This window comes from Dermacentor silvarum, chromosome 5 (assembly GCF_013339745.2).
Source record: "Dermacentor silvarum isolate Dsil-2018 chromosome 5, BIME_Dsil_1.4, whole genome shotgun sequence".
NCBI classification, from domain to species: Eukaryota; Metazoa; Arthropoda; class Arachnida; order Ixodida; family Ixodidae; genus Dermacentor; species Dermacentor silvarum.
The window spans coordinates 6,799,107-6,823,901 of record NC_051158.1 but is presented as its reverse complement, the minus strand read 5'-3'; the positions used below and the strand labels follow the sequence as shown (position 1 = coordinate 6,823,901).

Sequence of the window (24,795 nt, the reverse complement as noted above, 5' to 3'; positions counted from 1 at the left end):
TTGCGCTTCCCGCTTCGGTGCCGGAAGTTGACAATGCCGCAGCTAGAAGTTGTGAAAATCTGACCCGTAGCATTCCACGGTAGCAGAGTCTCAATGGGCCTGTACAAGGTTTTGAGAAAGGATCTTCTCGCAGAGTCCCATGCCAAGCCTGGTACAAATCTACGCGTATCACATTAGGTAACGGTCTTTCGGATTCCTGAACAGCCGATAACGACGCCGACTGAATTTTTCTGACACAAGAATGTGCCAACTCACGGCGCATATGCTTCCTCGGTAACTACTCGGGTATTACACCCGGCCACTAAAGTTTACGCACTTGGGGATCTCAGAAAACGTTCAATTCCCGAGCAGCCTTTAGCAGTAGACAGTACAACTGCATACGACAATGTTGTTCGCATATTCTAGTCGAGGCCCGAAATGCAAATAACAGGCTGCGTTGTGATGCTGTGGGGATATTCAGCTTTTTCTCAGACTTCATGGTCCGTAATATTTTTCGGCCGGGTGTACATTCTAAGTTGGCCTAAGTAAGTCGTACGGTCAAGACTTGAGCGTTTACCACACTACAAAAAGGCATGTCAGACGCTAGCTCTGCGGTGTATATTACCCAGCCTGCATGGTGACTCAAAGGCGCGATGACCAATTTACGGACTCTGCCGTCTTGTATTGGATTAATGTCGACAGCCAGAATTGAGCAAGCCAGTCGAGCTAGCTCGCAGAGGTGCTTCAAGAAATGGTCAGTGCAGACACAATAATAGCGGTGCAGCAAAAATATGTGAACAGTATCTTGTTGGATATCTAGTGCTTTGCTGGAAGACGTTCCTCACTACATGGATTACATAGTCAATAAACGCTTAATTATTTCTTGTTTAGCCACGGGTAATTGGCGTAAACACCGTTTTCTGACTACCGTCGCGCAATTACGTGTATAACTGTTGGGTAGTACGTTCAAACTGGACTTGTTTTCTCTCTGGACAGTCTGTTACATTTGACGTCACATGAGGGATATAGCCTCAAATGTCTTGCAACAGGCAATCAGAAAACAGCAGAAATCGCACTTGCTTCCAACAAAGTTTTTTTTTTTTTCATACTACAGTCACACGCTCATGGTGAGCAGCGTAGCTTTCTCACCGAAGCGCTTGTCGCGCGGGCGCCCGTTGGAAATAATGATCCTATCAAAACTGTGTAGCAGATGACGTCACAAGAAGTATAGAGGCATTTGCTCACGTGAAACACCGTCCTCGTGTATCAGATACCAGTAGGCGATTTTTTTATTTTTGTTTTAGCAAGGCGTGTGGTACCACTGTGCTGAGGGGAGATCTACTGGTGATCCGAAACTTTCACCTAAAGTTTTGTTGACGATCACATCACAAGAGATACATAAGCATACGTTCTGATGCATACGATCGATAAACAGAAGGGCGTCGACTGCAACGCATTATTCGAGCCCTAGATACGGGTCGACGAGTTATCTTTCCCGACAAGGCATGTGGCAGGGCACAGAGGTTTGGGGAAAAGCTACCGACCATCTTGGTTACAACGTCTTTCGCCGACTGAAGAGGCGATGTGTAGAGTACGTCATCTTGAAAGCCACAGCAGCGCCATTAGGCGCGCGTGTTCATTTCATCTCCAGAAGCAGGTCAAGGTTTTCTGTTAACGATAGGCACTCCAGACTGCACTATGCTCCTCGAAACGGCAAGCTTTTGCGAAGTTCGACTGGTTGAATAAATGGCCAAATAAAGAAGTGTGACATCCGTGCGATTAACGATAATGGTTGATAACGGCTGAATGAGATAAGTATGAATGTCGGCTCGTGGCCAAACCGATGACTTCATTTAGAGGCTAGAAATCCTTAACCGATTCTGGGTGAACCGAAGTATATAAATAGGCCCGATCCCACCTGCCAGAGTGCACACCGTCGCTCTCGTTTATCACCCCAGCGTCGGCGACACCGGCCGCTAGAGACGCGGAAAAAAACGCGACGACATTGAAAACGACAAGCATTCATGCCAGATTGTCGGTCTGAACGTTACGGACTAGGTAATGTCTTGCTCGGGAATGTTCGCGCTCCTAATCTCAATCGCAAGCATGGTGAGTCGTACGAAACATGCGCACTTGGACATTTTTCAGATCTGGGATGCCGTTGCATTGGGATACGTGATCGAAGATGCCGTGGCGAACGTTAATTGCGTCCCTCCCATTTTTCTTCCACCACTCGCTACGCATGGGCCGTCTGACGTTGCTATCAACATTGCCAAAGTTTCAGCACAAGTTGCCTATCGACCACACTTTGTAGCCCTTCTAGGCGACAGTCATCTTTTTCGCCGGGAACTGCGGGAACCGGCCGATAGAACAAAGGAGCAATCAAAAGAAATTAACAGTCACTTGAGTATCCTTACGTGATTTGAATGCGAAAGCATTATGACTTCTCTAATTAATTGGTCACGTCTAGGATACGTGATGCCCTACATTGTCATGTGTCCTTCACAACTCTACCTTAATCCACCTTAAACCACCTTGCCTTAACTTGTACCAGCCTTAATCCACTTTATTCTATCTTAACCCGTCTTAATCCACCTTGCTCAAGTTTGTACCAACCTTAATCCACCTTAATCCACGCTGACGATGATCTTTGGTAACACTCGTTGAGGACAACGTCGGCTTTTCTGCCTCATGGAATATACAATGCTTTCGCAATAACAAATCTCAGCCTGTTCTTAACGCCTACTCACCTTTAGTGGTCGCTCTCCATGGGCGTTGTCGTCGGCTGCCCCGTCTTCAAATCGGCAGCCCAGCAGAACAGGCTGCCGATAGCAGGGTCTTGTCTACAGAGCAGAATATGTTGCTCTCGCACACCTGTTTAGTGAAAGCGCACTTAATCTCGACCCCAGTCACCAGCTATCGAAGAACCCCGCGCTGGGCTGACAATTCGATGACGGGGCAGCTGACGACAAAGCCATGACGAAGGAGCACAGGCGGCAAGCGTGCGATAAGAACAGGCTGAGCGTTATCGCGGTTCTCCTTTTGTTCTTTCCGACAGTTCCCGCAGACCCAGGTAAGATGCAGCTGGCCCCTAGAAACGCTGCGAAATCTGGTCTATATAGAAAAGCTTTACTTTACTAAATTTCTAACCCCTCAGCTCTGCTGATGGATCACTAGCAACGCGCGATTTGTTCATCGCACTCGGGGAATACCGGATAACGACAACGGCTCTCGTCTTTTACAGTTATAAGAGGAAATGGTGTCACCTCCTGCAAGAAAGCGTGAGCCAACAGCTGTTGAACCTTCACAATGTTTGGTTTCGATACATTATACTATGTTGTTCAAGTACACTGTTGTTTTACGCAAGACACGTGTCTTTTGGAAGTTTTTCGAAGCGTGATTTTTCACGTTGGAAGCACACGGTGTGATCTCACACCGTTGACGCCGTGGATGATTACAATGTTCTTGCATACGCCACCTCCTTTCTGCCTCAACCTGCCTGGCAAGGCGTTTAATCTCACTACATGTGGTATCGCACATAGTTTTCTACGAGGAAGCCGTTCTGCGCGACACTTCGGCACAAATGCTTATTTCTGTCACAAAAGCATTCGTACCTGTCGCATGGAGCGACTAGGGGCTCTGTTCTTTTCATTATGCCACAGTCAAATTTTTAGGCATTCAAAGAGCACAGAACCTAGAAACAAAAATATCTTTTTTTTTTTGTTTTCATTCAACCAGTCCAAACTTCCACAAGCGCAAAAGCTCCCACCCGTTGAAACACCATTGTTACTTAAGTACGACATAGTGGAAAGTTCAGCTACTCATAGCTTGCAAACGACGGTATTTGAACTGGAACACACGGGTGTCGTCTGCTAGTGTCGTCTGCTAGTGCCGTCATGGGGACAAGGGTCTCGGCATTGGCTACTGCGTTGCCGCTTCGTCGTCGCCGTTGTCGCCTGCCGTGCGTCTGCGAGTTTCAGTAGCGGGTGACGTCAGTGCCGCAGCAGCAGCGCCGCCTGGCGCCGTCCCTTGCGACTGCTGGAGGGGCGGCGCCCGCCCGCAGCAGTCACAAGAGCCGTTCGAGCTCCTGCGACTTCGGTCCCGGCTCGAGACCGTCCGAGTCGGTGTCTTCGTCGGACGACTCCTCGTCTTCGTCGTCCTCTTCGTCTTCCAGGTCATCGTCGTCTAGGTCGACGTCGCAGGTCCGACCACCACGGTGCTGCCGCTTTGCGGGTGCCCTACGAACAAGATGTGGGGGCGAAATTTCTATATTTGACATTCCATCGACAAGATGGATGCGCTGGTAAAAGAAGAAAAAAAAAAGAAAAAACGAAAAGTTTACGAGATCACCCGAGTGTCAATATCTATGAAGTTATTCATGATAAACGTACAGAGTGGCGAAACAAAAATGGTTCCTTCACTTCAATTTTCATCCTTTCTGTGAACCCTGTTCTCTGTGGTGATAAATTTTAGCAGCTACAATTCCCAATAGACGTTGGCAGCGCATGCGCAGCTGCATTGCCGGTCCCACTGATAACAGTAGTCGTTCCCGCTTTGCCGCTGAATTTGGGTTCAAGGTAGCATTGTGCAAAATACCGAGGGCAATTATACACTGTGTGTGCTTGTTTTCCTTTCTTTTTCTTTTTTGTGACTAGCATCCTTAGGGTAATGCACCGCTCTTTCTTGGGATTCACTGTCTGTCTGTCTGTCTGTCTGTCTGTCTGTCTGTCTGTCTGTCTGTCTGTCTGTCTGTCTGTCTGTCTGTCTGTCTGTCTGTCTGTCTGTCTGTCTGTCTGTCTATATATCTGTCTGGCTCTCTAACTTTATCTCTAACCAGCGTCATCGCCCATTGCGGTGGCTTTGCGGTTATGGTGTTGCGCTGCTAAAACACGAGGCCGCGGGATCAGATCCCGGCCGCGACGGCCGCATTTCGATGGGGGCGAAATGCAAAATCGCCCATGTGCCGTGCATTGGATGCACGTTAAAGATCCATTGGTGATCAAAATTTATCCTGATTACCCCATTATGGCGCGCCTCTTCTTCTTTCTGGGGTTTTACGCGCCAAAACCAGTTTTATGGCGCGCCTCATAATCACGTTGGGGTTTTGCTACGTAAAATACCAGAATTGCATTTTTTTTATTTCCTGACGTAGTGAAAGTTAACTGCTCTGTATCACAGATGGTCGCTCAGTCCGGTAGCCCTCAGAAGTCACAGTGGCGCTCGTGTGGCCTTGTACAGCTGTGATATCTGAGGCCATGGTCCCAAGACCTTCACCAACGAGAAATGTTTTCTCTCTAACCCGTTTAGAGCTAAATACGCACTTCTTGAAGTGCGTATTTAAAAAAGAAATGTGTCATGACGAAACGGCTTCTTTGTCAACAAGAAAACAAAAATACAGTCTGTACTTTGGACATCTTCAATGCAGTACAAAATGCCTTTTGCTTTGAAAGTTCTTTTACAAGGTTAATTTCTCCGTTGTAACTTGCAATGCTACGTCGGAACAGGCAATTGTTATATTGATGAAAAGACCTACCCTTCGTGGAGAGACAAATTTGGTACGTGACGTTAGGGCGGTGCAAAAGTCTGATTAGCAGTTATTGACTGCAATTTACCGAATAAAACGGAACATGTTAGGATCATGAGAGATGGCTGGTACCGTATCCTTTATTTAGATCAATGACATTGTAAATACTTACTACTATTGTTCACTAACAATAAATGTTTAAATTATCAAAGGATGATAACACTACGTGCTAGAAAAACGTAACGTTCCGCTAATGAGCACTTCTCGCAAACGTGCTTCACAGTCAATATAAAAAGAGAGAAACAGCCCGCAGCAGCACGTTCTGGCAGTTTATGCTACTTCACACTAGTCAATCAATCAATTCATTCCAATAATATGCGCCGCTAGCAACTTTTCTCGTAGCATTATAAAAACTGCATTGTTGTAAGGTCGAATGCACGATGAGTATGTCACTTTATTTGTTCGCAACATTTCTAATAACCGTTCCGAAAAGCTATTGGGCTGCTTAGATTACACTGACTGAGATGTATGCGCCAATACCTTGTACCACTCGTCTATGCGCAAGGATACAATTCAGTGACCCTAGAATTTCACGATGATTAGATGATTATTATTAGGCAGCGGTATTTCGAAGTATACAGGGTGTTCCAACTATCATGCACCGAGATTTAAAAATATGGAAATCCTACGTATCTGGACAGAACTAAGGTAGCGACGTTTTCCGTCGCTTGGAGATACTCTGATTACTTTTTGCACTCCGACTAATCACATAATTTGTGGTAATTAATTATTTCACTTCTCAAATATTCTAATTAGATGAAAAGTGCCAATGACAAAGTTACAGAGCATCATGAAAAACTCCCAATACAGCCTTCTGTTGCTCAATACGTGTGACATGCAAGCGTTTTTCCGAGCGTGAAAGAAGCCCGCGAATCCACGCAAAGTTGCTCGAGCGGCCAGTTGCGCGGCAGTTTTGCGTGTATTCGCGGGCGACATGGGGCAGAATTTCGAGCCGTTCCGACAATTACGTCACGTGACTTCCTACACTGCTGCAGCGTCTGCCCCGGATATGACGCAACGTTATTCCAAGCACAGCATATATGTATGTATATATATATATATATATATATATATATATATATATATATATATATATATATATATATATATATATATATATACTATTATGGAAGCTAACCGTCGGCGCGGCTTTCGAACCAATCAACGCCACTCTGATGCCGAAAAAACAGATTCAGGACAGGAAGGAGCGACGCTCTTTTTTTTTTTCCTGACTCTTTTTTGTTTCCCGTCATTAGTTGCGTCTTCGCTTGGCGGGATTGTATCGCCGAAGCGGATCATCGCAGAATACGTCCGTAGGCTATCAGCTATGTTAGTGCAGCTCACTTGGGTCGGGAGAGCTGCCTCTCTTCGTCGTCCGACCAGTGTTCCAGGGACTCCCTGTGCTGCTCGAGGGCCAGCAGGGAAGGGAACAGGGCCTCGCACACGGGACAGCCGAAGTGGCGCTTGCGCTGCTGGTGCTGGGACAGGCGACGACCCGACGAGAAAGAGCGCTCGCACACGGTGCACGTCAGGCACTCGTCCTCGTCCTCGTACTCTGCTCGCACGCCAGAAAGAGAGAAAGAAAAAAAAAAGGAGACAGGCCAGATCAAGACACTGTTAGGATTATTGATTGAATAATGGATGCTGCATGCTCAGAAGAATTATTCAAGCTCTCAGACTGGGAAGACTTAGGAGTGAGGATCAGCGGCGAATAACTCAGCAACCTTCGGTTTGCAGATGACATTGTCCGATTCAGCAACAATGGGGACGAATTGCAACAAATGATTGAGGACCTAAATCCAGAAAGTGTAGGAATTGGGTTGAAGATGAATATGCAGAAGACAAAGATAATGTTCAATAGCCTCGCAAGGGAGCGAGAATTCAGGATTACTAGTCAGCCTCTAAAGTCTGTAAAGGAATAGGTTTATCTAGGCCTGTTACTCACACGGAACCCTGATCATTAGAAAGAAATTTACAGAAGAATAAAATTGGGTTGGAGTGCATACGGCAGGAATCGCGAAATCCTGACGGGGAGCTTACCACCGTCATTGAGAATGAAAAGTGTACAATCATTTCATTTTACCGGTCCTAACATATGGGGCAGAAACTTGGAGATTAACAAAGAAGCTCGAGAACAAGTCAAGGACCGCACAAATAGCGATGAATTCGGATGGAATGAAAAATTTTAGGCCTAACATTAAGGGACAGGAAGAGAGCGTTGTAGATCAGAAAGCAAACGGGGATAGCCGATATTCTAGTTGACATTAAAAGGAAAACATGTAGCTGGGCAGGCCATGTAATGTGTAGGATGTATAACCGGTGGGCTATTGGAGTTACAGAATGCATACCAAGAGAAGGGAAGCGCTGTCGAAGAGGGGACAAAACTAGGTGGGTTGATGAAGGCTGATGAACCAGCTAGCACAATACAGGGGTAATTGGGGAACCCAGCCTTCGTCCTGCAGAGGACATATATACGCTGCTGCTGCTGTTGCTGCTGCTGATGATGATGTAGTGATACATGAATTATTTGACTAATTGCTTCCTTCCTTCTTTCATTCATTCATTCATTCATTCATTCATTCATTCATCAATCACTGAACCTTAAAGTTTTTCCAACGAAGTTATTTGTATAAGGAGCAAAATTTTCAATGATCCAACCACACAGAGATCTGGAAATAATCATTTATTGATGAATGATTATCTTAATGACTCGTTTATTCATTTATCTGCTCACTTATGCTACAGTCATTCAAATTTCGCCCTTTAAGCAATTTGTATAAGGAGTATCTGCACAAAGCTGAGCATGAATAGATCAGGAAATGTTGATTGATTGATTGATTGATTGATTGATTGATTGATTGATTGATTGATTGATTGAGTCATTTGCAGTGAAGAATAAGGTGTGGTATTGGTCTGTCGCTGTGCTCGAGATCAAAGTCCGTGCTTCACCGGAACCATCTGGGCTTTCCTTAGTGCTCCATGGCCAAAGTTAATCGGCTTAGACATTCATCAGTCAGTCAAGCCTGTTTCGAATTTCATTCCCAGTGTAGTTCACACCAAATAATACACGTCACAGTTCTGTAAACTACACCTTTTATAGCATATAAAGTGGACAAAATAGATATGGAAGTTAACAGCTGTGTGAGATGGCTGGAATGTTTACGAAGGTTCCACAAAAGTACAATTTACAAATTAGTGGCATATTTGAGAGCTGTGCAGAGTGCATCAATTTCGTTCGCTTTACAGCTGACCTGCAGGGACGGGCCCTACCGTATGTTGTACTTTATTCTTTGAGATTTGTCATCTCGCTCTTTCTTTCCTCCCCTCCTTCTCTTTCATTTCTATGTTTGTCTCCTCCTTTCTGAAAAGTAGGCGGGCGTTGTGCCCCTTCTGGTGGCAGTTGCCAGCCTTGCTTCTCGCTTTCTCTTTCCTGTGTATATGTTTACAAATCAAATAATAAATAATAATAATACAGCCGCAACAGTTGCCGTAAAATTGCTTTGTATTGCAGAGTTATCAGTTGCAAACTCAGTACGGTGTGCTTTATTTACACAAAACAAAGAATGCAGAAACTACACTGGAGTTATCTAAGTATGCGTAATTGTACCCCAAGTTTCAGTTGGCCCACTCCCAAATTTGTGTTGGCGCACCCCCAAATTTACGCTCGTCCACCCCATATTTCAGTTGGCCAAGCCCCACATTTCAAGTTGCTCACCCCCACATTTCGAGTTGGCGCACCCCACATTTCGAGTTGGCCCACCCCCACAGTTCGAGTTGCCCACCAACGAATTTCAAGTTGATCCAACCCCAAATTTCAAGTAGATGCACCCCCAAATTTCAGTTGGCCCACCCTTACTATAAGCTTCCCAATGTATTTTCTATGGAGCCCTATGTATTCCTATGGGTTCTCTGTGATAATTTTTTTTGTTTAAATTGTTCCGTATCGCTTATAAGGCTTCCAATCATCTACATTTGCGCTATTATACTGATTAAGTGCCTTAACATGGCAAATTGTGCATTCTCGTGCAGATACAAGGCATTACACTTTTCACGTGACGGGTCTGGGGTACTCGCCAATGAATGCTTCCGCATTAAAAAAATGTCACAGTTTCGCCCTAAGGGCGAAGCAATGACTGCGATAGCAACACAGCAATGTCATACGAAGTAAGGTGAGCGGCTTTGGTAGCAATATGAATTGTAGTAAACATGAGCTGATTAAGTAAGCAGGTGTGCTGCGGCGTAAGTAGACCGACATGAAGAGAGACTCGATGACCACGAGAAGGCGCGTGTGAAACGGTGGTGTTGATGAGAAGCGCTTCCCGTGGGCAGCGCGTGCGAAGGGACACACCTGTAGCGCTGCACTGCCGATCCGGGCAGCATTGCATGTGTAGCGTGCGTTGGAAAATGTGGCCCGACTATTACGAACTGAATGAACAAGCGTGGTGTGAGCGCGCACAAACATGAAGAGATCACACTGAATGACAGCAGACGACTGTCAAAACGCTGGCAGCAAGCATACGCCGCAGCGGGAGAAGGTACGTGCGGTCTATCGCTTCAACGGAAACTGAGCGGCGAATGCACGGCGCATAAAGGTCAGAGCCGTGTGGAGATAAGAGACGGTGCGAGCGAGCGCGGTTGTTGGCAGAGAAGTGCGCCCCCCCCCCCCCCCCTTGCTCCCTCCGGCGCTGGCTTCCTGCTTCCTTGCTTGCGCGTGGGAGATTGAGTGCGTTCGCTCTCCGTGATAGTGCGCGTCCCCGCACGCTTCCGCTCGGGCATACGGCGCGCGGCGAAGATTTTATCTATAGGGAACCTCACGGCGACGGCGACGACGACGGCGACGCCGACGGCAGAAATCCGGTTGAAGTGTCCATATAATTGCTATCGCAATAAAAAAAACAGTATTGCAGGGGGAAAGTGGGGGAAAAGACGCTGTGCACTGCAGCTTGCACCAGCCCCAATCCCCGAAAACAAAAATACCAGCAGAGCGGAAACAGTTTTTCTAATCGTTCACAATTCCAGCACATATCATACGTAAACATCACAGGTGAGAAAAAACAAGAGAATGTGCATAATTAATAAAAAAATGTACATCTTAATGCTCTTCCCAGTCTTGGATAATAGTTACACACACATACGAGAGAACTCACATACGAGAGAACAAAGCAAGAATATAAAGAGGTAAACAAGACGAAGTATTAATTTCATTAAGAATAAGATCACTTAGCGACATAGGTAGCCTGGACTGCAACTTTCGCGACCCGTAGTTAGTGCGCGATTTTGGTACGTGCCAGTGCTCTTGATTTATTGTATTGTAGAGAGCTTTGTGCTTCAAGTAAGTCATACAAGTAATGTAGTTTAATCTCCTTTTCTGCTCATTCTTGTACGCAAGTACTATACGACGCTATAAAGGAGTCTTCACTTTCGGAGTCTTAAGTTCAATGAATAAAGACGCTGAAGGAAAATGATATGGCTTGTTACTAATAGCACGAATTGTCTTCTTTTGCGGTATGTGCAATCTGCTGATATTATGTAGTTTCAGGAGTCGTACCCCAGACAAGACAATAATAATTTAAATTGCTCAAGAGAAAGCGATTTATATATTACATATAACAGAGCAAGAGAGGTAATTTAAGCAATGAAGGATTCCAGGGATTTGTGAAAGCTTATCTGTAAAAAAAGCTATCTGGCTATGCCAGGTCATGGTATCTTCAAAAAATGCACCTAAGGATTTTACCCGAAATCACAAATTTGATTTTAGCGTTGCTCATTATCCGTTGTCCATGCTTTAATTTCGGAAGATAATAAAATTTTCCATATTATTTGTTAAAGACTTCGTGGTAAAAATGAAAAAAAAATACCTGCTGTCTACAGTCGCTAAATTTTAGTAGGTATAAATACAACGATTCTCATCAAATTCGGCGCAAAGTATGGCGAGCAATACAATATCTCCATTTCCGTGAATTTAAGTGGGGGCTCCTAATCTCCAAATCCTGCCGCCGGACGCGCTTAATTTTTTTTTAAGTGATTGCGAATCCAGTCGGCGAGAACTTGACCGACGACCCGCCCGGGCAAAACCATGGAATAGAAGGCAATAAAATCTTCACTTTAGAAAGCCGTTGCAACAGTAAGCCGCTGCTCCTCCAGGGATATAAACATCCACCTAGACATCCACCCTACAGAAAGACAATGGTTTCGCAAGTCTTCTTCTCCGAAAGTTCGTAGCAACCGTAATCTATGCTCGTAAGTCCTCAGCAAGCAGTTCCTTTATCGACTTTACCAGCATCCTGTACCTTCCGCAAGCTGTGGCAAGAACTACGCAAGCTCAACGCTGCGTACATGGAAGAGCAATTGGTAGTTCGTACCACGAACTAAGTTCGTAAAGATGCACAGTGCGAGCCGCACCACATTGGAACTGGCATCGTATATAGAAAGGCATGTGCTCCAGAATCCGCAGACTCGTTTAAATACACAACAGTTTGTTTTCCTGTTAGAAACATCGCTTCCTTTTGTAAGGTAGCCTCTTCGTATATCGGTTCAGTTCACGGAACCTATTCTTTGTTTTTTTTTTCATCCTACTTTCTTGTTTAGCGTCTATGGCGCAATATTTACGCGCGAAATCGTGTATGTGAATGTGTAAGGTGTCAATGGTGTTCATTAGACGTATGTAAGACGTTTCTAAGATGTCTCACAAACACGTCTGCAAAACGTCCTATGCACGCCTTCCTCTACGTAAAACGTAGGCTTGTTTATATTCCCCGCTCCAAAACATAGCCCTTATGCAGCGCGGAGCGTTTGTTGCAGGGTAAATCGTTGGGGCGTACATTGCAAAAAGTGTTACTCTGTGTTTGCTTACCGCATTCGAAACGTTGTTTGCGTAGCACCTTTTGGTGTGCCACCGCTGTGGTTTCAGGAGATATGTTTCCTTTAAGGGGCCTGCATCGCGTTGCAGCAGATTTTGTATTTAGGTTTGAAAAAAACTAGCAGTATGTGGAAGAGGTTTCTTGGAAGTCCCTGATATTTCCCATGTTTTACAGGAGTTGGCCTACATCACCTAAATCTACTGGTTTCAATGAGCTGCGGAATGCGCAGAGTTTCGTGAGTCACGTAAATTGTACTGATAGAATGCACGAAAAATAAGACAGCCGCTACCATCGCAATAAACATCGCGTGTGCCGTGTGCAAGGCTAGGAAAGTCACAGGGATAGGTCTGCCTACCGCGCAGCGAAAATTGCAATAGCTTGGACCCTCGTAATTTTGCAGGGATATTGCGAGCGAATAGGTAGATGCTCTCTTTTTCTTTTCGGTCAGTTCTGCGCTACGCTTTACAGCTTACAGCCTCCTTATCACAAGGTGATCCGGAAGATTTGAGGCCGCAAAAGCTCATGATTTTCACAAAACGGACAGCAGACATGGCGCATTGATGACGAGGATAACAGAAGTGACAGGACAATACTTGGAGATAACACATACAGGAGCTTGTTTCGAAGCTCTTGGCCATTGTTATATCAGGAAATTGCTTAGCTGAGCATTCCACGCAACAATAGTCCAAAATATTTGGGCCTGTCGACATAATAACCATAGGTGTGCCATTCTTGTGCCACGCCATAAATTTGCTCTTATCTACATGCGATATAAATCGTAGGTCTTATCTACGTGCAAACGCTCACGCGACAATTTTGATGGTGTGCGGGTCACCGTCGGCACCTTCTTCTGTGAGTAAGCGAATTAAGAGGATGTGTAAGGGGGATGACTAAGCGAATTAGACTAAGAGAATTAAGCGGGTCAGTCTTTAAGGCATCGGCACTTGGGCTTTCGCCGTCAAGTCGTATTAGGGACAACATAAGAGACCCCGCGGCTACCCAGATCGAGGCTCTCTCTCTCTGCAATGAACGAGAATAAGAGGAGTATCCGCATTTTTTATTAATACACACAATATTGTTTGCATCTGACCAGACGCATTGCGGAGTTCCGAAGTTGAAGCCCTGCTGCCCGCGCCACAACTCGATCTATCAATATTTGATCGAACCACGAATGTAGTCTGCGCGACGCACTTCTGGCAACGGCACCCCGCTAGTAGCGACAGATGGCTGTGAACAAAAGGGCCCCCTGTAGCGATTTTCAAAGCGTAGTTTCTCGATTTAATTTGTCTTCCAACCTGGTATAAGAAGGATTCGGCTTCAGTGCATTCCGTGTCGCACAGATTAGTCAGCCTGCTTCGACGTGGTGTCAAGTTGCAAACGACAGTTCCAGGTGCGCGTTCGCCGACAATGCGCCTAGCAATTATAAAGAGAGAGAGAGAGAGAAAGAGAGAAGGGAATTCAAAATGGTGGAAGAAGGTCGGCCACGTGCCGTACGGTTTGTGTTGGCATCCTATGAAGTTCATAACACAAACAACTTCCCTCCTCCCATCGGCCGCCTCTAAGTTCTCTGCCATATGAATTTTTTTTTCTAGTCCTTCAAATCCTCCGTGGCGTGTTTTCTACAAAAGAAATAAATACCGCATGAATGAAAGAAGAAAAGAAAGAATGAAACAATCAATTGAACGAACGAAATAAAGGAAAAAGAATGAATAAATAAAATAAAGAAAAATGGTTGATCTGAAGTGAAGAAAGAAGCATAAATGTAACAACAAAATAAAGAGATTGACCCTCTCTATTGCAAGCGGATTCCGCGTATCAGTTCTCGCAACGGAAAATAATTTTCTGCCGTCTCCACCCAAAAATATTCCCAGCGATTGTTGTGGCTTCTTCCTTTCATATCTTGTTTTTTTTTCTCGTGTTTTCGAGAAATATAAGCTCTCGAGCCTTTACGCGCCCGCCACATCGGACAAAACAGCACCGGGACGATACACAGGAAGGTATACAAAAAAAATTAAAAAAATTAACTCCGATCGAATTCCCTGCGATGCAAACAAAACTGGAGAACGGACGAATGGTAGCAACGATTTCGAGTGGGGCAGCGCGGGAGAGAGATTCGTGAGCTTAGCGCGATGGACGCGGGCTTTTCCATCACCTCGCGAAAACCGAAAACGTTTTTTGGACCCCTAGGTGCGTGTCGTCAGCGTTTGTAGGCCCATGCCCATTTCTTTCTTTCGTGAGATCTTTCCCGATTGTCGCATAGAGGCAACCCATTTCTTTCTTTTTTTTATTGACTACAACTTGTTGCTGGGCGAGCAGGTTGAGATCTGAGGAATACGTTAGGGGTTGCGCTAACAGGAAGTAAAGACTTACGATAGGTCAGGCGCTGAACTTCAACTTTATTTTTTATGCACGTGTGCTTTATTTCACCATTTGCTGATGTTCACTTTTCTTCTATACGTGAACACGTATTTTCCCTCTCACTATTCACCGATAAACAGCTCTAAAATACCAGTGTCGAGAATTTCGTAAAGCTGCTGTTCCAGCAGCTTTTAATTCCTGTCCTAGTGTCTTTTTCACTGTTTAGTTTCATTTACGTTTTTTTGTGTGTGTGTGTATGTGTGTGTAAGCACTATCATTGTGTATGAATATTGGACGTTTGTATTTAAACGTACCATTGTGTGAAAAAGAATGCTGAGCAAACTGAAACTAAGCTGTAACTGAAGGATGTCCAACAATCACCACAACAGTGAGAACAGTGATGAGAAAATTCTCAGTTTGGCTGCGAAGGAATGTCTTACCTGCGAGCTATTGCTTTCCATACCCATCAAACTTTGCACATTGCCCCTGCGCCGATCTGTCGAACTTCGCCGCAATGCACCAATGCAGCTCAATAGCCTTCATTTCTAAAATATTTCAGGAGGCTTCCCGAATTTCTACATCTTTCAGTTAGCAACGTGGGATGATACGCCCTTTTAATAACGTTCGTATTTGGGGCACTTATTTGTGACTTCCCTCCCGCGTTATATAACAAAATACGGACCCAAATTCTGCGACAACGCAGCAAAGGCGTTACGACTAAAGGCCGTAAATACGCACGTTATTAGAATGCACCTACCCTCTCGACGCTGATAACTGAATGTTCTTGAGATTTGGGTGGCCGCTATGAAATAGCGCTCTTGTTTCTTTTTTTTTTTTTTTTTTTTTTTGAAAATGCTCTCCATTGAGTTAAGCTGGTGCACTGTGGTGAAGTTTGAAAGATAGCCGAAGGGGCAATGAACGAGATTCCTGGGTATGTGGTAGGTTTCTTTAGACACAATTGAATTTATTTCAATTTCTTTAAAGTATGTACGAATGTCGGTGACTTCCTTTGCAAGAAATTTGCGCTAACCAGTTTGGCAGAGCCACTGAGTCACTGGCAAGCAGCAAAACACAAGGAATATCAAAATATTGCTTTGTGAGGAAATATTTGACAGAGTGAGTTTCCGCATATTTACTCTTACCATTGAATGATTCTGTATCTTAAAGGTCAAAAACTAGCGGCATCTCACTTGAAGAGCCGTCAATAGCCTTTAAATAGCTCCTCTAAATTATTTTGCGCTACATTCACTCGTATAGTTCAAATCCAAAATTTTGCACAGAGGCTGAGAGACATCTGCGCTATTTTGAACTAGGCGTCTTACGCGGTCGCAAATTTTGTTGCAATTTATCTTTAACTTTACTGCCACCACCCGATTCTTGATCTGTACGCATAGATGATTGCATGTAACAGTTGAGGATTATTGCTCAACGACGTCGTCGCAATCGCTGACAGCACCATCTTACGTCAGTCTCGAGTCGCTGTTGTCGTTTTCAACAACATGCAGCTTGTTGTCGTCTTTCAACAACAAAACGAACATTGCGGAAGAATAGAGCGCTGATAAGTGTCAAATCCGACATCGGCACATGTCGTCACAGGTTTCGAGCTCACGTTTCTCATAAGTGGTCCTAAGCACCGAATTACCACAAAATTACGAAGACTTCAATATTGTTCGCTTTCAATTACACAAGTAGGGCAGGGAGCATCAGAGTGAATTGCTCGAAAGTTAATCAGAGAAAGTTTATTAATTAGCCAACATCACTCTTCAATTTGCAAATAATTCAAGTCTCTATAAGTGATTTAGCCGATGTGGTAGAACTGCGTCGTTTACCATGGTAGATTTTTTCGCCAAGTCGGTTTTCACTAAAAAGCAATCACCCTTTTATACGTGTGATGTGCGAAAATGTGGTTCTGAACTGCTTGAGTAAAGAACACAGTACAGGACAAGCTGGCGCCGGCAGACGTGACATTCAGCAGCAAGAAATGAGAGATTGCGGTTTGCTTGCCGGCTTCTTTCCATTCTGCCTACCACCGCTTACTAGCCGTTCCGAATTCAGCAGTTTATATTTACTCCTAGTAAGCTAGAGCCATTCTGCGCTCAAGTACCCTTACATGTGAGGCGCCGAAGTGTAGGCGTTTCAAGAAAGGATATTCTCTGTTCAGGCTGAGCGCAGAACGAAAAAAAATATAAAAAATTTAGTAAGAGAACAAGAACGATGTGTTGACGAAATACGAGAGGCTGTCAGGCGCGATGATAAATAGATGAGGCTAATTAACATTTCTTTTTTCTCTCGTTTTTCTTCTTCCTCTTCTCCAAGGTCTCCAATCCTTTTCAACGTTTCCTTTCGTTGTGACGGACGCGAAGATGGTTGGTTACACTTCATGACGGATGTACAACACTTCGAGTACAGTCAAGCAAGTTCGGGAGAAAGAAAAAGGCCACGTCACTTCCGTCGTGGACCGGAAGTGACAGCCGCCCGGCAAAGGCGAAAAGGAAGGAAGTGACCAGCGCGCAAGAACTTGGCGAAGAAACGTGAAGCGGTACAACAAAGGGGGGAGGGCGAGCGGAGGCCAACTGGGGACAGAAGAAATAAAGAAATTCGCATCGCTCGACAAAACCTCTCCTCCAATCCTCCAAAGCACGTTCCCGAGGAGTACACCAGGAAGCAAAGACGGCGATGGCGATATAAACGCATACACCGGAAGCTCAAAGATCAACACACGCTCTCCGAAGTCCAGGACAGAGCAGCTAACCAAGGGAGGTAGTCGAAGCACGTCCGCTAGGGTCAAGCGTCTCTTCTGCGAATAAAAGCAGTTTTTCTAGCTCCAGGACGCCCGCAAAATTTTGTACCAGCGTTTGTGTGTGTGTGTGTGCGTGTGTGCGTGTGTGCGTGTGTGTGTGTGTGTGTGTGTGTGTGTGTGTGTGTGTGTGTGTGTGTGTGTGTGTGTGTGTGTGTGTGTGTGTGTGTGTGTGTGTGTGTGTGTGTGTGTGTTGTGTTGTGTGTGTGTGCGTGCGTGCGCGTGTGCGTGTGCGTGCGCGTGTGCGTGCGCGTGTGCGTGTTATACTTATTTCAACTGGCGTCGTCAAAGCTGGCGTCAGCTCTTTCAGTTTACGTTTACACGCGTAATTTGTGAATTACAGAACCACACCTACCCCACAACGATCAAGAAAGCGTGGCAAGATTAGACAGATAGATAGATAGATAGATAGATAGATAGATAGATAGATAGATAGATAGATAGATAGATAGATAGATAGATAGATAGATAGATAGATAGATAGATAGATAGATAGATAGATAGATAGATAGATAGATAGATAGATAGATAGATAGATAGATAGATAGATAGATAGATAGATAGATAGATAGATAGATAGATAGAAAGTTGCTGAAGTAGGATAAGAATGCCATTCGCATTTAAAATTATAATTAAAATTGCTGAAGTACATAGACCCCATAACTATTTCGTGAAGTAGGCCGCATTTCGATGGGGGCAAAATGCGAAAAGACCCATGTACTTAGATTTATGTGCACGTTAAAGAACCCCAGGTGGTCCAACATAATCCGGAGTCCCAAAATACGGCGTGCCTCATTAAGAGATCGTGGTTCTGGCACTTCAAACCCCATGATTTAATTTTTAGAACTTCGTTAAGCCGGGAACACTCGAAAAGCTCACGCGAATAAAATTGTAATACTTCAAAAGCAAAAAGAAGTAATTTTAGCCTCTATACGCAATTATTGTAAACGGTGAGCCCTTTGATAGCGCCACTCGTGTTCCTTCGTGTAAGCCGGAAACCTTCACGACAGGTCAATGGCGTCCGTCACGATAAGAATAAGCTATACCACTTGGCGAATTTCAATTATCTCATTCAAGTACAAGTGAAACGGAGAATTGCTGTCGCGAAACAACCGCTTGACCGATTTCAATGAAGTTTCTTGCATTTGAAAGATAGTATAATGGTAGTGACTGTATGAAGCCAAGTTCCTACTTTGAAAAATCTCTTACGCTAGTGTTTTTTTCTTAAGCGGATAGTTTAGCCAATCCCGATGCTGCAGATATCATTAGCGAAGGTTGTCCGCCAATGGCGAAGTTCACTGACGAAAGGGAAGCTCTCTTTAATTATTAACTTTTCCTAACAACCTTTATTTAGTATCTGATACGTTTTACAAAACTTCCCAAAGAGCATTATGCTGAAAAAATTTTGAAGCACGAAGTTTCCATTGTCGGAACTTTGCAACAGAAACAGATGTCGCAGTTCCGTAAATGTTCACCTGTTAGAGCACCTAACGAGGGCGGGTTTCATATATACTTTTACGGCCTACGTCGAATTTTGCAGCGCTTCAGACGGTTTAGAAAAATATCCTGCTCGCAAACCAGTGGTTCATTTCCGAGCGGTGTCCAAACCACCAGTGTGGCTTTGGATGTCTTATGCAACGCAAGTGTGCCGAAGTGTAATATCGTTGTTTATTACTGAGTTACAGAGTTAAAAACTGGGTAATTTAGCTTATTTCTTTTTTTTTAATATTCAACAATGCTTGTGAAAAAGAAAATTGACAGCCTTAAATAAAGAAATAACAATCTGCAGCCAGCCGTCGGTAGATTCTAACTCTTTATTTGAAATCCAATAATCATCATGTAATTTGATGCGTTGGATGACGAACACAATCATTTCTCCGTTCTCGTGTATATAAAAAGGAGCTCATGAGGTAAACCTTCCGGTTAACTGAAACCCAAATAAGCTATACTTTTCCCATATTTGACCTCTCCCCCCCCCCCCCCCCCCCCCTATCCTCTTTTCAAGACTGTTAGATTGGTCGAGATGCTGAGTTCGCTTCGTGGCTTCGAGGTTTTCAAGGCATTAGGTTCCATTATTATGCGTCGGGGAATCAAAAGCCCTTCGCTATGTAAATAGCAATTTTCATACAATCTCCTTTCGTTAAGTCGACGTTTGACCGTATTCCTTTTCCATTAGTTCACCATACGTACTTTCGCTCACAATTCCTCTTAGGCTACGCATACTTGTTGTCAAGGTTAGTTGAATACAGAATAAAGCGGGAACAGATGCCTTTATCGAAGCCCGAAACTACAGCCTCATTCGTTTAGCACCACCAGAGCTGCCTTGAAAAACTCCTAATAGATTACTCGGCTCTCAGTGGTGACAGCCGAGCTTAAGATGACTCTCCTGTAATTTGCAACGAGACTTTCCGATTTGGCCGCGTGCACCGATGACGTCCGAGTAGCAGAACTTACGTCATTAATCCGTAACGGTTAGAAAAAGAGATCAGAATTCCAACTGCAAGTTTCAGTCGCAAAACCATCTACAAAATGCTTTTCCGAAAGGTATTCCCAGTTTTATATATAGTCATCGCTGCAAACACAAATGGTGACCCAAGGTCGTCTCAAATCCAGCTCGAACAGCGCATCGAGGTCATTTATCTTTCGCAAAAGCCTCTTTATCAGCCTTTTCAAATCGATTACGCTTGCGGATTCAGCTTCTCGTATGATGACGTCATCTCGACAATCTTACGACCACCCCTAAATGGCGGCTCAATTTTCGGTGACTGTGACTACAGCGTGCTTTTTTTTTTTTCTTGCTTTTTTTTCTACCGTTATTTTTTTTTCACACTGCACACTATTAGGGATTGCATTACGCGAGACGCAAGGGTTAATTCACGTTCACGACACGAGCGATTGCGGCGGAAGGAGTACATTGGGTGTTTGGGGTGGGTGGGGGAGTTGCATACAAGAGCCGGCGTTAAATGGAGGTCGTGATCAGGAGAATGTGCAAGTGCGTACTCGATGTAGCACTGTTCAGCGCGAGAAAAGAAAACTAAAGAGAAAAAATTAGAGATTAAATTGATAGAGAAAAAGCTTCCTCCGTTAGCCACCGCTCGTGGCGCATTCTCGTGGGGATTAAGAGGTGACGACGACCGGGTTGTTTTGCGCGAGCGCAGCTCTGTATGTATATATATATAGTCGGGCGATGGCAACAAGGGGCTTGTGGATTGGCTTCGTTCTATGCAAACACCGGCTGCCCGAACCCCGGGTCTAGCCCCCAGTCGACCGTTCTGTATAGCGTGGATACAGAGTCCGCGCAACGTCGTTAGGCCCTAACGAACGCCCATGTTTGTTGTGTTTTGTTTTGTTTGTTTTTTTCTTTCTCTATCGGCCCGCACACAACGGGGCCACGATTTGGGGATTTCGTTAACGCTGCCGGTGCGCTAATTATTAGGACTACGAATAACTCAGCGGCTTCATTAGGCATTGTTCGGCAGAGAGAGCTTGAAAGCCACGTTGCTTTCACGAACCCCAGGCTATAGCTGGCCGTGAACAACGAGAGTGTTCGGGGCTGATGAGATTTCACGAGACCGGACATACCTGATGTCCCAGCTAACATGAAACAAGGTTTAAAAGAAAGCGAAGTTTTTATTTTTTGCGGGGATTTAACCGAGTGCAATATCCCCCTTGAGTCAGTAATGATAATTGAGAACGGGACTCATTGAAAAAGTAGTAGAATTTGCTAACTGATGCGTTGATCTTCTTTATCTTCTCTCATTTTCTTATCTATTCTTCCCTTATCCCATCCCTAAGCGCAGAACCGGATACTTAATCTGGTTAACCTATCTGCCTTTCACCTCTTGTTTTCTGTCTCTCTTTTGAGTGTTCTAAAGGCCTCCAAATTTGTATCTTTTTCTGGAAATATGGCTCAAACTCTGCAGAAAAAGGAAAGTTGGGACCTATAGCATGAATATTTAAGTCCCCTCAGGGCAGTCATTATAAATTTAAAAAACACTTATTGCGTATATTGACCTATTGAAAAGCAATTGAATATTGGATATTGACCACGTGCTATAGTATATTGAAAATAACTGTAATAGTTGTCTCAAGTAGATGCGCTGGTTATATTGAATCGAAGGCTTTCAATGCAAGAAAGAGCACTAATTAGCAGTAGTGATACAGAGAAACTAATTAAAATTATCGTAAAAGCTGGTAGTGCACATCTTAGCTTACCATTAGATTATTCTATGCGCTAAGGTGACTTATGACATTGTTTTTGGATGACAGACGGTTACGTTCACAATCCGCGCTGTGTTCACGGTTTCTAATCTTGTCGCCACTAGTCGGAACGTTCAAAAGCATGTTGCGTCTTCATAAAAATTAAAACGAAATTTTGGAGCTTTACGTGCCAGAACCACGATATGCTTACGAGGCTCGCCGTCGGCTCCGGATTAATTTGGGCCACCCGTGGATCTGTACCGTGGCCCCAATACATTTGCATATCGCCCCCATCTAAATGCGGCTGCCGTGGCCGGTATTCGATCCCGTGACCTCATGCTTAGCAGCGCAAATCCATAGCCGCTAAGCCACCTCGACGGGTGTCTCGATATGGAAACACGGTGACCGACAGAGGTATGTTTCGTAGCCCCGCGAAGGCGCGCGCTACATTTCGCGTCCTTCTATTAAGTGATATTAGGTTGCATTACGTGCAGTGAGGCGCACCGCCTCACGGCACGTAATGCGATCGTTCAATCCATCGATCAATCAATTGATTGACAGATCGATTGATTTTTTGACTGGCTGGTCCGGTGTTTTCGCGGCCGTCCGGAGTAAAGCGCCCCCCCCCCCCCCCCCCACACCCATCCCTACTCTCCCCCCGGAGCGTTGTGTGCGACGCAAGACGGCGCGCTTCTTCCCCGCTTTCACTCGCACATGCAGCGTACGGCGCGCGGCGAGGATTTTATCGCCGTTGGACCTTATGCGGAACCTCATGGCGACGGCAGAAATGCGCCTGTAGTATGCACATAATTGCTATCGTAATAAAAAGGAAATTGAAATTTGGCAGCGTGTTCTGACCTTATGGCATATGTGAAGCGTCTGCACAGATTTTACTGGCAGTTTTGATGTACACATATGTTGTCTCTTTTGGAAGCAAATCAGTAGTTGATGGAACAGCAGTCATATTTTCTTTTCTTTTTTTTTGTATGTACCTAACTCCGCTTGTTTTATCATTCCTCTGGAAAAAAATATCTCTTGAAATCAAACCCATTAACCCCGTTAAACATCCCTACCATATGACTCGTTTTGAAATTTTTGTTTTATATGACAAGACCTTGGACAATGCCCACAAACCGCACTATGCAAAAAAGTAACTAAATCGTCACCGAGTCAAATCAGCGCGTACAGCGCGTCGTAATTGCAGCCTCCGCGATCAACTTCAGAAACATTTTCAGAGCTAATTGCGGAGGCCACGCTCCGCTGTGCTGAGTACGGTGAACGCCACCTAGGTGGCGTTGGTAGTGCTTCTTGATGCCAGCGTCCCTTCGAATGCTGGCATCGAGGCGTCGTAGTGCTGAGACCACCGAAGCGTTCACTGTCGGTGCGCGTTAGTGTCATAATGCAGTACTTCTCTTTTCTGCTCGTAGGCGGCGGCACCGCCCCGAGCAAGAGCGCGGGTACACGGAGGAGTGTTAGATATATAAGGCGCGTCTGTGTAGCTGTCTGCAAATGCGTTTGTGGCGCAATGGGTTAAACGCTCGGCGATCTATCGTCGCGGACCGAGAGGTCGTGGGTTCGATTTCCAAATTTTGCATGTTTGTGGAACTTTTTCTTCTGGTTTCTTTCTTTGTATTATGTTCGTGTATGTTCGTGTGACGTATTTCCGTGACGGAAATACGTCAGTGAAGTCTTGGTGGACCCCGGCATAAAACACTTTCGTGTTAAAAAAAAAAAAGAACAAGTGGGAGTAAAGAGTACAAATAAAAACATAAAGTGCTATACAAATTTTACAGGCTGCGTGGTGGTAATAATTGCGAAAGGACGGCGAACGAATTCGCGATCATAGATTAAGGTAAAATAAGAAACCGGATGCTTCTTCGAGGCCAAAAGGCCGACGTTCCGAAAAATTTATAAAAATCGATGTGAACGACGGTTTTGGCTTGGTATATGCGCGACTAGCAAGATAAATCTGTGTTTACCTTCCTCATTGAAGTCACATACTGGCGTCATCGCATGCTTTTGTGTCAGGCATATAAGGCCCACCCTCTGCCTAATGAAGATCACAAAACCTTGAATGTGTCCCGAATTTCAACGCTCTCTTGATTCCACGTGCTTGCCTAGCATCGTGACAGCCTCGCATTGAGCGATATTTGCGATACCGTGATGATGGCGAACACAATTGCCGGTAATTAGTATTCGCTATTGAAAAAAGAATTATGGGTTTTTACGTGCAAAAACCACGATCTGATTATGAGGCACGCCGTAGTGGGGGACTCGGGAATATTTTGGACCACCTTGGGTTCTTTAACGTGCATCTAAATCTAAGTACACGGATGTTTTCGCATTTCGCCCCCATCGAAATGCGGCCGCCGTGGCCGGGATTCGATCCCGCGACCTCGTGCTTAGCAGCCCAACACCATAGCCACTAAGCAACCAACGGGTTTGTATTCACTCTGGAAATCAAGCAGACGAGACAAAGCAGTGAGATGTACAAGCACGAATGTCTTCTAACAAAGCGACGAAAAACTGCTATTTTTCTTCGTATCACCTGTGAGATTTAGCAACTGTGCAAATGTGCACACTAATTGCATGCGAAATATCCCGACACCAGCTTTGCCAGTTGCCATCGTCACGTGGTAGTGACAGTGAAGAGAACAGTCGTAAAACTGTGTATGACGAAACTGATTCTTTATTGGGCGAACCTGTGCCCACAAAAGAACGCTAATATATATATATATATATATATATATATATATATATATATATATATATATATATATATATACACTCAAAGCACAACGATAGCGGCGAACACAGTCGGCGATCGTCGAAAGCTGATCAGCGGCGAAACGCGTCGGCTTTTATACGTGAGTCATCGAAGTTTCCAGGGGCGCGATCTTGTACGCGTTCCAAAATGGAACGGAGGCGTTCCGTTCCATCGAGCCGCACACGATTGGTCAATTTCAACCGCGACGTTCAAATTGACCAATCGTGTGCGGCTCGATGGAACGGAACGC

The 24,795-nt window shown here is 44.8% G+C and overlaps 1 protein-coding gene across 1 annotated transcript in view; it reads right to left on the bottom strand.

Annotated features, from left to right (window-relative positions):
• Window positions 1–644: 644 nt before the first annotated feature.
• Window positions 645–24,795, bottom strand: part of LOC119452732 (nucleolin-like) — a 180,002-nt gene continuing 155,851 nt past the window's right edge. The window contains exons 3-4 of the mRNA XM_049667323.1: window positions 6,908–7,118; window positions 645–4,217 (exon numbers count right to left, since the gene is read on the bottom strand). Coding sequence (XP_049523280.1) covers window positions 4,046–4,217; window positions 6,908–7,118 — 383 coding nt within the window. The 3' untranslated portion in view covers window positions 645–4,045. The remainder of the gene's footprint in view (window positions 4,218–6,907; window positions 7,119–24,795) is intronic.